At 47.5% G+C, this 17,458-nt stretch overlaps 1 protein-coding gene across 1 annotated transcript in view; it reads right to left on the bottom strand.

The window, feature by feature from the left end:
- The window catches only part of PLA1A (phospholipase A1 member A), a 307,295-nt gene extending 294,241 nt beyond the window's left edge, over positions 1-13,054 (bottom strand). Inside the window, exon 1 of the mRNA XM_085620724.1 lies at positions 12,934-13,054. Within this exon, the coding sequence (XP_085476850.1) occupies positions 12,934-13,006 (73 nt within the window). The 5' untranslated portion in view covers positions 13,007-13,054. The remainder of the gene's footprint in view (positions 1-12,933) is intronic.
- Between the last annotated feature and the right edge of the window lie 4,404 nt (positions 13,055-17,458).

Genomic DNA, 17,458 nt, shown 5'->3' with positions numbered 1-17,458 from the left:
TTTTAAGGTAGAGCGGGGCGTGAGGCAGGGTTGTGTCCTGGCTCCCTTTCTATTTTCTCTTTACACCAACAGTCTTGAAGCTGAGATGTTGAGAGGGGCCCAGGACCTCCCACGAGTAAAAAATCGCCTCGTGCCTGCGCTTTTATACGCGGATGACGCCGTAATATTGGCACGCACCCCGCGAGAGTTGCAGAAAGCCTTAGATAGATACTCAAATTTTATGGGCAGTCTGGATCTTAAAATAAACATCAAGAAAACATATGTGATGGTGGCAGGAAAGGGAAAGAAAAGGGGAAGGATCACCATTTGCCTTGACAAAGAGAGAATTGATTCGACTACACAATATCCATATCTTGGGGTCATGATAGATGACAAACTCAACTGGAAGGCGGCTATTGAAGCTCGCAAACATCAACTCTTGCGAGCAATAATCGCTCTCATAAAATTCTCCCAGAAGCTAGGAAAGAGACCACCAGTAGAGCTTCTCCGCATTTATAAAGCCAAGTGCCATTCCATTGCACTTTACGGGGCGGGCCTCTGGGGATACAAAAATACCAATGCTCTGCAGGTAGCAGAGAATACATTCATGCGATTTCTTCTGATGGCACCAAAGCGAGCATCGATCTTTGCCTGCCATGCAGAACTTGGAATCCCCCACATTGAAGACCTGGCTAAGATTCAACCCCTTTTGTTGTGGCGCCGCATTTGGACATCAACAGATAACTCATTTACAAAAGACATAGTGGCCGACTGTATGTCCCTAGAACACATGGGGAAAATTGAGTGGCTGCTTTATGTGAAAAACCTTCTTACAGATCTAGGCCTTAACAAATATTTTGTTAACCCCGAATTGATTGCAGAGATCTCGAAGAAAGATTTAAAAATAAAGGCCCTTAGCTATATGGAAGAATCCCGGTTGAGCAAGGAGATAAGTAAAACATCTGTTCAACACTCCTTAATAGTCATGACCACATTGGAAATGGAACCTTATTTGGCCTATGTCGAGTCACAATTCGAACGTTTTTTGTTGACACGATTTAGACTGAATGTTTTTCACAGGCTTGTAGCCTTTCCTAAAAACCCAAATTGGAATGAGTGTTTAATGTTATGCCCCTGTGATGAGATGTCGGAACAATCAACCATCCATACTGTATTGTTTTGTAAATACTATTCTACCCATCGTAACCTCTGGCTAACCCCACTGCTGAGAACTCTCGGTTTTAGAAGGTGTCGCCCTGCCATGTTGTACTTGCAATTCCTGAATACTACATTGACCACGAAATGCGTAAGCACGTTTTTAAAGTGTATTTTTAAACACAGAGCGAACCTTGGTTAAAGCATTTTAGTCAATATAAGGAGCCTTTTATAACATGTATATCCTTTGTGATATGTTTTATGTATGTACTTTAATGGTTATTATTGCTTTATTATAACCGAATAAAGATTTACTACTACTACTACTATTAGTTAATAGAAATAGTTTCTAATTTTAAAATATGTTTTAATTGTGTTTTATTATTTTATAGTTTAATTAGTGTGTGTTGTGGATATTATAGTTTTAAAGTGTGTGTAGTCAATTAATGTTTATTAGTTTTTTTTATTAATAATAGTTTTTTAATTCATTATTAATTATGTTAATTATGTAAATAAATGTAATTGCAAATGTTGAAGTGTTTTGTTATTGGTGTGGTGTTAAAGGTAGGAAATAAAACCCCAGTACCAACTTTGGAAGCAGTGACCAAAGCGAGCATTCCAAATACAAAAGTGTTGCATCCACGATGGATACAATGGGCTAATTCCCTCACTGCAACAGATGTAGATTACAAATATGATCCTACATTGAAAACACAAGCATTTCTGCAGTACCAACAAGAATACCCTCTCCCGAATGAAAACTTGCTGCTAGAAAAATATGAATACATCATTTACACTGATAGTTCTGCTCAGCCTACCATTGGAAGTAAACTACAGTATAGCGCAGCATGCGCTATAGTGAAGGGAGGCATGCAGGACGTATATTCTATCCCAACAATACAAATACACAATCTCTTGGTGATTGCACAGCGCTGCTGGCAGAACTAGAATCCCTGATACTAGCACTACAATATACGGATCTGGAATTCCCCACACTGATAGTGTGCGATTCGTTCTACTACGTACAGTCTTATAATGAATATCTTCATTACTGGGGACAGAATGGGTTTAGAGATTCCAAGGGTTGCACAATTAAGCATAAATTGTTATGGGAACAAGTTGCAAAACTGAAAGAATGCCTGCCACGCGCTCAAGTTATTCACACCCCGAGTCATCAGCATGTTGATGTACACGTTGAAAGGAATTCACTGGATGATGAAGCCGACAAGGTGACAGTGCGAACTGCTGCCGTTGCTGCAATCATTCGTTCTAGCACGCGGATAGACAGGCCATATTGATAGCTGTTAACACCTCGAAAAACGGCTCTGCCATGCTAAAAGGCTTTCCACTCAAAGACTCTTATAATTTAGATGCACAAAACATACCGTATGCTCAAATTCCAGGAGTGGGGGATAGAGTGATACCAAACATGGATCACAGATTAGGTTTAATTCTAGCTGCGCAAGAGGGTCTGGGATCAGCACACGCAGGAGTAACTACAACAATGTCATTATTAAAGCAGCGATACTGGTGGCCAGGTTTGTCTAAACAGACCACGGGTTATGTCCTTAAAGTGCAACATCTGTCAGCAGATGAAAGGCTCCACCTCGCACGGCCACCGCAAACAGCACTACTTATTTCAGACAGACCACTCGCATGTGTCTATTTGGACCACTGCAGCCCCCTAAATTGACGCTCGAACTGTTAAAGGATTTGCGAGTCTTCTTCGGGATATACGCAAATGGCACATTACACTTCAACCATGGCCCTGCGTTTAGCTCACAAGCTTACAAGGAAGCCATGGGAAGTATGTGCGTGGCCTTGTGGTACACCTCACCCTACCATCCCAAGGGAAATATGGTGGTGGAGAGGAAAAACCGGTGGCCTAAAGCAATCCTTAACAGCAAGGGTATTAGGTGTGGGTGGCAGTTGGGTCAATCACCTCTGAGGGGTCCTGAGGGCACTTAATACCTAATACTTCATGCCAAGAAATTCCTTGGGAGGACGTAATCCCTATACAATCCTGTTTGGGACAAGAATGTGGGTACCAGACCTCGATTGTGCTAGCACAGTGGTGGCTGCAAAATCATTTGAGTTGAATGATTGTCTGGCTGTTTTACAGGAAGTCAATGAATTCCGGTCATTACAAAGCAATGTCCAAGTAAAATGCACTGCCAGTGGGGAAGTGAAACCGGTTCTGGCAAAGTCCTGACTGGGTCTTTAAGACCGGGGATCTGTTCAGAGAAAAAAATCATGGACAAGAAGGAGTTTGGGACATCATACAGAGCACTTGTACCTGCCCTGGCTGTCGAAGGAACAAGAACAGTACTTCTTCCGCCAGTTGCCGGCTGAAAGGAAAAAAGATTTGTCTCCATTGATCTGATTAAACCACACTATGTGGCCGATTCTCAACAGTAGGCCACGTGGAGTCCCAAGTAGCTACCGATCTTCTCTAGCTACTCTACAGGAAGTTCAAATGAAAAGACTAACAACGTTTCAAGACTCACCTATGCCAAACGCAGGATTATCAAATAACAGAGTACAAATCACACCTGTTGAAATTGAACAATCTCCAGATACAACTGAAAAGCAAATTGCAATTATGCCCAATAATGACATCTACATCAATGTGCCTTCACAAGAGACACCTGCTAGTTCTACAAACTCTGCAGAGCTACCAAAGATAGATCGAACTGCGTCTGGCTACTTCATCAACTTTGATGACTTTTCTTCAGATCCAAGTGAACCAGAGCAAACGCCACCCATTTCCAAAAGAGAACATTTCGACAATTTTTTCTCTGGCTGAAAAAGACTTACCTTGTGTCCCCTTGGTTGCATCTTTGGTTTGCATTAGGGATCCTGTTTCTGTTAATTTGGATTGGTATAGTAACTGTCTTTTTCCTACTACTGAATGGACGTTACCAACCACACAGCTCTGCAGAACAATCTGTGAACTTGGTTCTAAAACCACATACGTCATCCCACCGTAAACAGAGGGACCTGTCCCTAGTGAACATTTCAGCAGTTCCAGTACCTGATGGTATAGTTTGGGGTAGGGCGTTGTATGACGTATTTGGTCTTACTGGACATTTGAAAATTCCACATGTATTTAAATTTTCAATGAATGATTTCATTACCCCGAGTATACTATCTGACGAATGGGACATTGCGATTGTAAATACTATGCTCTCAGATCTAGAACAATCGGCTGCATTTTCTTACAGGGAATTGGACGAAGATACACCTGACTTCGACAGTATGTATTGTTACCAGCACTATGGCCATCACGTTTTGCACAAAGAAAGTGTTCCAAGCACTGTTAACACATATCATCAATGGGAACATTGCCGAACACCACCAAAAGGTATTTCTGCCACATTCGCACAGACATGTGCATACTTTTCAGGGTTCAATGCATCAGACCCCGTTTCATACTACTATAAGCTTGCACAGACAAATGCAACTGCGAAGAAAATTATGCTGGCAAACACCAAGCTCATATATTCAGCACCTTTTATCTCCCAAATGTCTATACAGGGTTTCAACTGCTGGAGGGACACCATAGACACAAAATCTATCTGGGGGACAAAAGAATGGCAGGTTCGGGGAACTGAGGCTTTATTCAGAGCTTGCCTCATACCATTACAGATAATATTCCTGAACAGAACAGTACAACAGACTACCTGCTATGGGTTTGCAAAAATAAAAGACCTGAAAACACCACACATCCCCTCACCCACACCTATTGAAGGTGTACTAAACAACACACTGATGAGTGAGGAGATGCCGGCTGCAATAATACAGAATGGTAAATACAATTCATCGGCTCCCACTTGGAAGGGATGGTTGGTTTGGCCTATCGACACAAATAGGTGTCAGTCAACATTCAAGGGTACCACCAGAGGGTTTAGTATCCATAGGCCTGACCCACGCTATGTACACACAGATGACCCAAGGGTAGTGACTTCTTATAGTGTTGGGAAGTTATGCCTAGAGTGGCTAAAAACCTCAACACTATTACAGGTGAAACAACACTTTTCCTTTTGTCTGATAACATGGATTTTAGGGATTTCTTACTAGATCCCAAGAAACCGCGTAAAAAATGCTTCTTATATGCCATCTATAATGAACTGTGGAAAGTCTTCCAACAGGAAGCTGCTGAGAGATTACGTGAGATTGATAGAATTAACCTAGAATAATCTTTGGCCATGGTAGACAACGGTTTGACCATACTTTCTTCACATATTTATTCACTGTGTCCTCAGCAGTTGACATAATGGAACAAGATTTGTCTATTCTACAACATGGGCAATTTCAGTTGCGCTCCATTATGCCATTAAGCTGGACGCTACAATCATTGCATTCTGGCCACGTGCCATGGCGATACAATAACGGCACAAATCTGTTTACGGTGTACAATCTGGCCGACAAACAATTGACCATGGCACACTGAGACGCGAAGTACACCTTGCTGCTCATTGAAAAATTAGAGAAGTTGCCTTTTACAATTGCAGGGTCACCATCAACGGAATGGATAATTCATGGTTATATCACATTGCCAATCATGACATACAGAAAATATGGGAGTTACCATACAGATATAGGTGTAGAAATATGGACACTGAAGTTTTCTTAACTGGTACAGACTGTGAGAGGGCTTTAAGTGGGTCTTTAGTGTGCAAGGAGGTCTCGCTTGACGGAGCATGTAATACTTCAATAGCAAACTTATCTTGGTACTTGAAAGGCTCCCCAGCTGCCGTGATTCATCCGGCTTTAGTGTTACTCTCAAATGGCAGTTACTTAATGCTGAATGACCAAGGCTGTTGCGGGAAGGACAAATGGCAAGGATTCACCACAGAAAAGCAAGGAATTTTAAAAGGCACCCTAAGGAATGAATGAAAAGCGATGGGCATGCTTAAAGTCCACAGAATAGGTGCAGCATGTCTCCAAGAGACAGCACATGTGCTGCCTAGGCTTGACCTAAAAATGGGCCGTTGAAAGCTTAGCTAGTCATCCACTCCTTCCCTCTAGCGAAGGGCCTGTGGTATCCTTTCAGGTTTTGATGATATCTCGCTTTGCTACAAGCAAGCTGAGCCATAGAAGGGCCTTCTTGTATCTGCTATTATCGATAGTATATGTTGTAGGAGAGTAGGATATGCTTCTTGTGGTTACCCCCACTTTTTGCTGATGTGACACTATTTTTCAACTTTAGTCTGGCTGGGGCCCTGCTATCCAGGACCCCAGCCTAGCTGCTTCCTCTCTAAATTGATTACCAGTACTTTAGGTACACTCCAGATTGGTTCCTGGGGTACCCTTCTAAGTACCTAGTATATGATATACTATGTACCCAGGGCAGAGGTACCACAGAGGCCTACCAAGGCTGCAGCATGTATTGTGCCACCCCTGGGAAGCCATTTAAAATGACACCACAGGACTGCTACAGCAGTCTGGGTAAGGTGGTGTATGCACCCCTTACTGAGGTATAGGTTACCAATATCTCTCCATATCACTGCACGTGTAAACCTATCAGTCACCCCTATGGCAGGCCTTAACAATCCTGAAGGCAGGGTGCTGGGTTTTATGTGAGAGGGTGCCCATGCATGAGCAGAGCCCCTCTGCAGCTTTCGGAACCGTTATTCCGGGGTTGTTTGTAATGCAGCCAAACCTTATACTCTTAAGTGCATTATAACCAAACGGTAAATGCTAACTTTGGGATGGCTGCATGAAACAATGTCATGTTTGGTGAGAAACACCTTGGAATCATACCCTCACACCAGTAACTGGTGTGGGAGTATGATCCCATCCTTCTAGAGGGAGAGACATGACAGCACCGGTATACCCGGTACCAGCTAACAGACCCCTGGCATCACAAAATGGATGCTGCCAGGCACAGACACGAGTCTGCCCCCCTGCTGCTGGACGAAACTCCGGCAGAGGGGGCCTGGACAATAGGTTTCCTGTCACAGGGAGGTGTCACCACCTCCCAGACAGGCTTTAGTGTATTGGGGCTGGGTGGGTGCACTCCAAGAGTGCTTTGAAGTCTGCGCTGGGGGCACATTTGGTGTCCCTATGCATAGTTCAGCTCAAACCGGTTGCAGGGGCTACCCGCCCCTGCTCTGGTGCGAAACTGGACAAAGGAAATGGGTGTAGCCACCCCTCTTTCCTGACCCTCTCATAGGTGGGTGCCTAGAGTTTGTCCCCCCCCTTCCTTGGGTATAAGATAGGAACCCCTGGCTACAGGACTTTAGATTACACCTGGACGAAACTCTGATACTGAATCCTGGAACTTCGACGATCTACATTGAATTAGATGACTGAAGAATCTCCCTTGGAGTAAAGGAGTTACTACCCTGAAAGGCAGGCACCAAAGACGCATCTGACCGGTTTGCATCTCCGAAGCTCCTGAGGACTCTGAAGAACTTTGCAACACAGGAGGTGGGTTTCCGTGGTCTTAGAGTCCGATCAAGTCTGAGGCCCGTATCTCTCGTGGCGACCGTGTCAGGACACCGCGTCACTTTGCAGAAGCATCAGCTTTCCAACGACTCTTGCAGCTGACCTTTGGGTTACTTGTAGCCCTGACCCCGAGCAGCATTTGCACTGAAGATTGCCTGCCTACACTCCACGAGTGCTCAGTGAGCTGGCCCTTTGTGTTTTCTCTTAAGGTCCCTTCACGATCCCTGGTCCGTCGACTGGTGGGTCCCTGTGAAGGCAACTTTAATCGGGCTTATCTGGTTGCTCCAGACGTGCCCTGACTCTCCATTGCTTGGGGAGTCCCCAAGACCTTGCTGGTCCGCACCAAAGCATCATTTCTCTTCCTGCGTGGGTTGCTATTGCCAAGGTCTGTTGTGTTCAATCCGAGAACCGACACCGCAGCACTCGACATCCTTCGTGGGACAGCTTGAATCCAGCTCCTGGTCATCGTCGACGCCTCCTGGTCCTCGTGGCTGCAGAGTCAAGCTTCACCTCTTCGCACCTGAATCACCTGACATCGGTGGGCATTCGTCTATCGTGCCCCTGGTCACTGGCAAGTGACCCAGACTCTGTCCCCTCTGCTTTCAGGTTCTTCTGATCTTCTATCCAGGCTTGGATCACACCGGACACTTTTCTCCTTCCTGGCAGTGGCACTTTGCAGCAGATCGCCATTGAAATCAACGACGATTCCCGCCACCATTTGACACCTATGCACCCGGCTTCCCTGGGTGAGGTAACTCGAGTACTCCGGTGCTGCCGTGGGTGCTGGCCTTCGAACCTCCCTCCCCCCAAGTCTAAAGGGGTTTGCTCAAAGTCCTCTCCTAAGTGTCCTTACATTCTAAAATTCCAACCGCGACTTTCCCATAGAATAGTACGGGCCTCGTGCCTGTGTTCTCACACTGCACGTGTCCCACGTAGGTCTCCTGTGTCAGCACCTTGGGTGGTTCCTTGGGGTTCCAGCGATTCTACGTGCTCTAGGCACTGTGTCTAGTCAAGTCGTGGTTCTTATACCACTTTCTTAATATATGGTTTAGTCTGCCCCTAGGGCCCATTGTATATTTTGCAATTGACTGTCGTTTTAGAACTGTATAATTTTGTATCTTGGACTCTAATCTCATAAAGCGATTAGTAGAGAGTGTTTAGAAATAAATACATATATTTTATATATACACCTTGTGTGGTTCTCCTTTCATTTGGTGACTCAAGAGGTTATAATCTGGTAAACCAAGATGTTTTACACTCCTTCGAGACTTAGCCTGAAGGCTGCTCTCTATAGCTACCACTAGTATAGATTTCAATAAAGGTTGTCTTTAAACCTATCATCAATAAGGGTTGTTGGGACTGGTGCAAGGTGCCCACTATAACTAGTGGACAGCGTATACCAGGCCAACTTCTCACATCTGTGAGGTGTAATAACGTGTGTGTGTGTTTCTGGGGAGGCTCAGACCCAGCACCTGGCCCAAACGTGCAACATCCACTCCCAAAACGAGTTCAGGTGCTCGCAACTCCAGACTGTGTGCATAAAATCTCCCCTTTGTGTACTATGATGTAGGCAATATTGTGACCAACTTTTCAGAGTCCCTCCCTCATGAAGTAGGGTCGGTGTAAGCATTTCGTCTTTAAGGCGGGAAATTGGGCCACAATAGCGGCCTTTGTAGGAGATGCCGGAGACTCCAGCCAATCATTGTCTGTGAGAGGACCCAAGTCCCGAGCCCATTTACTAGGTAGATGGACGAGCGAGTCTGGGATGTTAACCAATAGTGATTTGTATATAGGAGAACGTTTGTGATCTGTCGGACCCGCAGGAAGCATTTTGGCCACTAAGGGATTGTGAACAGGGATATCATTTAAGATTAAATGTAGGGCGTGAGGGCATGTCTGATCTGTAGATAGTGGTGAAACTAGCCCCGGTATGAGTTGTTAGAAGAGAGATAGGCCGACAAGATGCACAGCACTCGGGTTGTTGCCCCCACTTAGAGAGCACTACAATATCTGCCATGCGCAAGTCCGGTGGGAACGTTCTGTCCTTCAACTCTACCCCGAAGACATCCCAGACCTGCACCCCCAAGTGGGACCATTAGGATTTGTAGAACTCAGCTGGAACAGGTTTGGGCCGGGGTCTTACCCTGTTATGGTTGGGCTAGAACCTCACCCAGCTCCTCATCCATGACGTCTGCCTACAGGAGCATCCCCTCGTCCAGAGTGGATCTATGGGTGGGGGGGGGGGGTTCTGCCATGAAGGATGTCAGTGTATGTTGTGAGGTGGGGTCTGGCTGTGTGTAGCGGGCACTGTCATTTGCTGGAAATGTTGTTTCCTCTCTTGTTGAGAACATAGGGGATTGTGGTTTGCGCCCTCACGTTGAGGCAAAGGAAGCGTAAGGTCTTGCTGGCTTTGTCGCCCCACTGGTAGATGTGACTAGGTGGCCAGTCATCCTCTGTGCGTGGCATCTAATAAGGTTTGCTGAAGCACAGCCTGTGTGTGTGTAAAGTGTCTCGAAGGAGGGCAGGTTCTTACGATGCCAGATATTGTGACTCCAACCAGAAGATGCTGCTTGAAGGTCGGAGGCTTCCTTCTGGACTCTTATCTTCTGACTCATCGGGAATTCAGTTATCCATCCCCTCAGAGTGGCCTTAAGAGCCTCCCACAATGTCCAGAGAAATGAAACGGAGCCCGTATTGATCCTGAGGAAGTCTTCCATGGCGTCAGTGAAGTTAAGGTCTGCCAGCAAAAGACATCAACCCACAAGTTTGCTCCAGTCTTTGCTGCAGAACAAGTTCATCTGTGAATGTCTGATAAACCTTGTGCTAAAATGCGGGCATCCACCACCCCGGAAATCTCGAACCAGGGCAGTAGGAAATAGTCCAGTTGCGAGATCACACCACGTGCTCCAGAGTAGAAGGTGAAGGCCCCTCCGCTGACTGGAGGAAGCGCCAGGCGATGGTCAGGGACATGGTCATCAGGAATTTGGCCAAGAGGGTCGGCCTGCTGGAACTGTCACCGCTTCGGGTATCTGGACGCCGAGTCTCCGTCGAAGAGCCAGGTCTTGAGTTGAGATATGGTTTGCAAGAAGTCTGTGGACAGCCAGCGGGATGTAAACGTTGGCCAAGGCGAAAGACAGAGTGACCCTGTAGATGTCCAGTGACAGCTACATATCGACCTTTAAGATTGGGCCAGATCTGAATAACCATAAAAACAATGCAAGTTCAAATTAGCATGGCCACCCCTCGGGGGCCCCCAGCAAACCCTGCATGGAACACTTGCGAGAAGCCCATCTGAGCTAGAAAGGGGCATTTGTTCCTCTCTAGATGGGTCTCCTGGAGCAGCAGTGGCAGCTGGTGAACTTTAAAACTTGTGAGACATAGCAACCTGCATGGGACAGGAATTGGTGAGCAAGCAAAGGGGCCGATTCCGATCTCGTTGGGAAAGCCCTCCGTCCGAGTCGGATCCAGAGGGTTTTCCGACCGAGCTGTGCCCCTGGAGTCCGACCGAGCCAGTACGATGCAGCTGTATGCTGATGGACTCGGGTCACTCGGACTCCCATTGAAGTAAATGGGAGCCGGCCGGACGCGTAAACGGGCTGCCATTGACTGAATGGGTATGTTGCGAACAAGGGCGCCCCCTGTAGTGTGTACGCGTTGGTGCCATCTGCACTGTACATGCATGTGTAGGGGGGCCCCTTGGGTCCCCCCTGTCATCGACTCATAAGGCTATGGGTGAAGGGGGGTCCGGTGCAGACCCCCGAAGACCGCTTCCTGGAGCATTTACGTGTTGGAGGCTCCGACTCAATCCGGCTGTCCGAATCGTGCATCGTACTGGCTCGGTCGTAAATCGCTTCCATTGCACGGCACGGTTTGCTTACGGACGAGACGTACGGAGCGGTTCGGACCCGGAAATGATTTGGTCGGCGAATTTCGCGTTGCTCTCATCGTACTTGCTCGCTCATACAGCTGTACGAGTCGGACGGAAAACACGCGTACGGCTCGTACTTTTTCCTGCCGGATTGCGTTCAAAGCCCTTCTGAGGGAGATTGGAATCGGCCCCAAAGTGATTGATACTGATTTCTGCTTGGGGGGTTTCTTCTCTTCTGCAAAGACTGGGAAAAAGACCCAAATGCTGCATTTCACAGCAAAATGTGCACATAAATTAACTAAAAATCAATAAGCACTGAAAGAAATTTTTTATATTTTGTTATTTACCAGCCACAGATATGCTGAGCTTATCCCCCCCAAGAAAAGTTTGAAAGAATCATTGAGAAATTGTGTATTTTTAAGAGAATTACCCGAAACATTATGGAAAGGAGTCTATGTGTTGGAGCCAGGAAAAAGACATTTTGCGGTGCGGTGCGTGTGTTGTGCGCAGGGCCTGCCTTCAGACACACAGGGTGCGTTTGTGGTGCACAGGGGCTGCCTTTAGACACACAGGGTGTCCGGGGCTCCGTGCGGAATGCCTGCGTTCAGACACACACGGTGCGCCTGCCCAGGGCCTGCCTTCAGCCACACACGGTGCGCCGGACCTGCCTTCAGCCACACACGGTGCGCCGTGCCCAGGTCCTGCCTTCAGCCACACACGGGATTTGTGTGTGGTGGGCATGGGCTGTCTTCAGACACACGGTTCGTGTGGTGCGCAGGGGCTGCCTTCAGATGTGTGGTGCACAGGGGCTGCCTTTATACACACGGTGCGTATGTGGTGAGCAGGGGCTGCCTTCCGACAAATATGGTGCGTGTGTGGTGCGCAGGGGCAGCCTTCCGACACATATGGTGTGTGTGTGGTGCGCAGGGGAAGCCTTCCGACACATATGGTGCGTGTGTGGTGCGGAGAGGCTGCCTTCAGACACATGGTGCGTGTGTGGTGCGCCCTGCTCAGGGCTTGCGTTCAGACACACACGGTGCGGGTGTGGTGCGCAGGATCTGCCGTCCGACACATATGGGGCGTCTGAGGTGCGCAGGGGCTGCATTCAGACACACATGGCCCGTGTGTGGTGACCAGGGGCTGCCTTCCGACACATGATGCGTGTGTGATGCGCAGGGGCTGCCTTCCGACACATATGGTGCGTGTGTGGTGCGCAGGGGTGGCCTTCACTCAGACACGGTGGTGTGTGGTGCGCAGGGGCTACCTTCAGAGACACACGGTGCGTGTGTGGTGCGGAGAGGCTATCTTCAGACACACGGTGCGTGTGTGGTGCGCCGTGCGCAGGGGCTACCTTCAGAGACACACGGTGCGTGTGTGGTGCGGAGAGGCTGCCTTCAGACACAAGGTGCATGTGTGGTGATCCGGGGCTGCCTTCAGACACATCAGACAGTCATGTATCAGAGCCAGGTGTTTCTTACCTGTACAAACGAAGCCCAGAAGGAAGAAGATTGCGGCCCCCAGGACGCCCCCCGTGAGCCGCCTGGCCGCCATGATTCCAGTTTCCACCGCTAGTCCCACAGTGAGCAGTAAACAAGCCCCTCGGCCACCTCCCACAGGGTCAATGATTGACGGAGGTTGGCTTGTTCCTGGGCAGTTTGTCAAGCAGGAGAGGTCGGCGACCCTGGCCTGAGGGTGCCCGGGGCCTGCTCTGTGATGCCCCCGCTCCACCCCACGCACTGGCTCATCCGTTGTAACATGAGGTGAAGCAAACCCAGCCAGGTGACTAGCTCCCTGACACCCGGCGTGTGGGCGCTGGGCTGTGAAGGCAGCGGTCACCCGGCCCAGGACCCTTGCGAGGGCTAGCGAGCGAGGCTCCCTTCAGTCAGATGGGGTGGCCGCCGCAGTGAGAGTGTTGACACAGCTTGGGTGGCCTTCCTAGACTTGACACTGCTTCAAGCCCCGGGCCGTTCACTGCTAAAGGCGCAGAGCCTATACGTAAGTAGTGTATCCAGTCCAGGGTTTTATTTCACCTGCATTCTCGAAGTTGTAGTCCTGTTTTTCACATTATAAAAGTAGGACTACAAGCCCCAGAATGCACACCAAAAACCGTGGCCTGGATGAGCTCAATGGGGCATATCAACAACAACTGGCGATAATTATCTCTAAGCGCACTTAGCGCTAGGATAATTATCGCCGGCTAGCGTGAATTCTTATCGCTGAGATAGCGTGCTATTAGCAACGCTTATCTCAATAGCGATAAAAATCCTCACGCTAACAGGCTAACGTGAGATTATCGCTGGAAACCCAGCGATAATCTCACGTTACCTTGTTGATAGGGACAGACAGACTTAGCCATGATATCCTCCTTACATAGGATATCATGGCTAAGTCAGAAAAATACCAGATGTAAAAAAGCAGCGTTAACCGCGGTTAGCGCTGCTTTTTTTGTCTCTAACAGTGTTAGCGACATTCTTGATAATATGAGAAATGTCGCTTAGCGACATTTCTCCTATTATTTTACTCTGGAACGCCCCCTTTGCATCTCATTAGAGATGCAAGGGGAAGCGTAGAGTAAAAGGGTGCTAACATGCAAATTTGCGTGTTAGCACCCTGTTGTTGATAGGGCGCTAGTTTTATCTCTGCTTTTTTGGCTTTTAAAGCCAAAAAAGCAGAGATAAAGCCCTTGTTGATATGCCCCAATGTGCTTGGACCTGGGGAAGCTTTAGATCTGTGCTGCTATCAGGTGTCTCTGCAAAAGAAGCAAACCAGTACAGATTACCCAGAATGCAATGTGTTGCCACACAAAACGCGGGACCGCGGCGTAATTGATAAGTGCGTTTCATTCCAGCAGTTTTTAGGTCGAGCATTCCAGACCTCTTGTATATACTTTAGTATATACCTATATGTTCGAGGGCTCTGGAGATCAGCCCCAGGACTTGTCTGCTTCCGCATAGAGACTTTTTTTCTTCTGTTCAACTGCCTCTATTTAACTGTCTTGATAAAATACCAGAATTGCTTTCTGCTGAGGGACTTTCTTTTTTTAAAATTTTTCTGGCAACTGCCTCTATTTAACTTTCTAGATAGAAAACGATCCGCTGAGGTCAGTAAAATACCAGAATCACTTTAGCGTTCTCCAGATTCCAGTCCATAGGAATCGTCTTCCCCGAGCACCCGTAGACAATAATATTTTTTTCAAATCTTGTATTTTCAGCGATATGACCCCGAAGTCCCTGATTTTATATTGAAAACAGAGCTTTGCACTATACCTTTACCCGGCTGAAAGGCAATATTTCTCCCAATGTGTTCCGTACCTGGCGTGTCACACAGTTTGGTGCTTACCTTCCCTCCGTGCTGCATAGCTAAATACATGTAAGGTCCCAAAGGCGAGACCGATTGCATTGCAACTGCTTGTTACTTCTTGTTTCTAATAGGATAAGTGCACAGCCATATGCAAATCTGTGCTGTGCCCATAAACTGCCAGTGGCCCCATACTCCGCATGGCACCAGCCAGTTCTAATTATCCAAAAGTGTTCTGCGTTGTGGACTCGTAGCTTCCAAGTTTGGGTTTAAAACTCCCAGCTGTTCAGTACAACGAGGAGTGGCTGAAAGTGTCACACGCGACAATCCACACAACTCAAACTGCTTTGACTGAGAGACTGTCCTAGTTGATGTCGCTGAGCATGCTGGGATTTGTAGATTCACAGTTTTCATTGTACTGTCAGTAGGGACTTACTTGTCCCAAAGTTGTACAAAAACTGAGGGCTGCCTGAAACTCATGCTCCTGGGAGGGGCGGCAACCGGGAGGAAATGGGGGTGGGGGCGTTGAGTGGACTGGTGGACAGCTAGCTCTCTCTTGCACTCACATAGAGGACAGAATGACAGTCCAGGTGCCAAGTGGCCCCATCTCACCTGCACACTCTTGGGCAATACTCACTCGTTATTTAGGTCTCGGCTAGTGAAGGCTGCGCTTGCGCAGTCTCGCTCGCGAGATTTAATGACTTGGAGAAGAGGGGCTTGAACCCGCCTCTCTTCTCTCCTCTTCTCCATTGGCTGGCCTCTTAAATGCTGGTCAGACATTGGAGAAGAGGTTTGTCTCTCCAAACAAGCCCCGTCTCTTTCGGATTCGTGGGCGTGTTTTTTCGATTCTTTCTCTCCTCTGGAATGTAAACATTCCAGCCAATGGCAAGAGGAGAGAAAGAAAAACACGCCCCCTATTCCGAAAACGACACTGGGTTTCTCCGAGGCATTTCTGGCTGACCTCGGAGAAAGGCGGTGGCTTTCATGGCGACTCCCTTGAATGATTGTTGCGCCCCCGACGATTTCGATCGCTGCATCTTGCAGCGGTGACCTTCGAACTCGCTGAGCCACCTTGGGGATTTATTGTGTCTATAGTTTCGGGTTTCCGGTCAACCAGCCTCCTTCTGCCTCCATGTGTCCCACTGGGTGAGTAGTACTCTTCTAGTATCTACGGGAAGTTCATGGGTTGCACCCGTTGTAGGGTGGCGCCACTAGGATGTATGTCGTTACAACGCACACTTTTACAACGCATGCACTTACAACACATTTTTTACCACGCAACATCCACTACAACGCATTCCATTACATCGCAGGACACTACAACGCATTTTTAAAAACTACCTTTACAACGCATTCCATTACATCGCATACTACCTTTACAACGCATACCATTACAACGCATAATATTACATTGCATTTAAGGTAAGTATTGGATAGTATAGGGGTAAAAATTACTAATCTTACTCCAGGGGGTGCAACAGTAGAGTAATTGTTGGATAATATAGGGGTAAAAATTACTATTCTTACTCCAGGGGGTGCAACAGTAGGGTAAGTGTTGGATAGTATAGGGGTAAAAATTACTATTCTTACTCCAGGTGGTGCAACAGTAGGGTAAGTGTTGGATAGTATAGGGGTAAAAATGACTATTCTAACTCCAGGGGGTGCAACAGTAGGGTAAGTGTTGGATAGTATAGGGGTAAAAATTACTATTCTAACTCCAGGGGGTGCAACAGTAGGGTAAGTGTTGGATAGTATAGGGGTAAAAATTACTATTCTAACTCCAGGGGGTGCAACAGTAGGGTAAGTGTTGGATAGTATAGGGGTAAAAATTACTATTCTAACTCCAGGGGGTGCAACAGTAGGGTAAGTGTTGGATAGTATAGGGGTAAAAATTACCATTCTAACTCCAGGGGGTGCAACAGTAGGGTAAGTGTTGGATAGTATAGGGGTAAAAATTACTATTCTAACTCCAGGGGGTGCAACAGTAGGGTAAGTGTTGGATAGTGTAGGGGTTTTAATGTAATATTATGCGTTGTAATGGTATGCGTTGTAAAGGTAGTATGCGATGTAATGGAATGCGTTGTAAAGGTAGTTTTTAAAAATGCGTTGTACTGTCCTGCGATGTAATGGAATGCGTTGTAGTGGATGTTGCGTTGTAAAAAATGCGTTGTAAGTGTAGTGCATTGTAAAAGTTGCGTTGTAAAGGTTGTATACCGCGCCACTACTGCTCTTTACATAAGACGACACCAAAGAGCCCTGCCGCCGGAACGTATAAGTAGGGGTGATCTGGGGCCTAACCGCAGGTGGGTCACCTCGTATGCAAATATTCCAGCCGAAATGACTGTTTGTTTGCTTGAAGTCAAAGTTAGTCACACTTCGGGCATGCAGGCAACGCGGGCAGCTCCCAGAACCAGGACTTCAACTTGTTAAGACCCTTGCTTACGGTGAATACCCCTCTTACCACCTTATTATGCCAAACAGCCCTATTCAGAACTGTCCACTCCAGTCCACATGCACTGATGGGGCCAGTGTCCGTCAAAGTAACCCTCACCCTGCAGCACACACACACCCTGCGACCCCCCAACACCACCACCGTGGACAGCCACAGACGAGCTCTGCGCCAAAGCGCCAACAGTCCAATTACCAGGAAAAGGGAAATACAGTGTCGGGTGGTGTCTGAGAGAGGGCGAAGGGGATCCTGGTACG

The sequence above is a fragment of the Triturus cristatus genome, chromosome 8 (genome assembly GCF_964204655.1).
Source record: "Triturus cristatus chromosome 8, aTriCri1.1, whole genome shotgun sequence".
In the NCBI taxonomy this organism is placed as follows: domain Eukaryota; kingdom Metazoa; phylum Chordata; class Amphibia; order Caudata; family Salamandridae; genus Triturus; species Triturus cristatus.
Note: the sequence above shows the minus strand (reverse complement) of the source record. Positions and strands in the feature narration are given on the sequence as shown.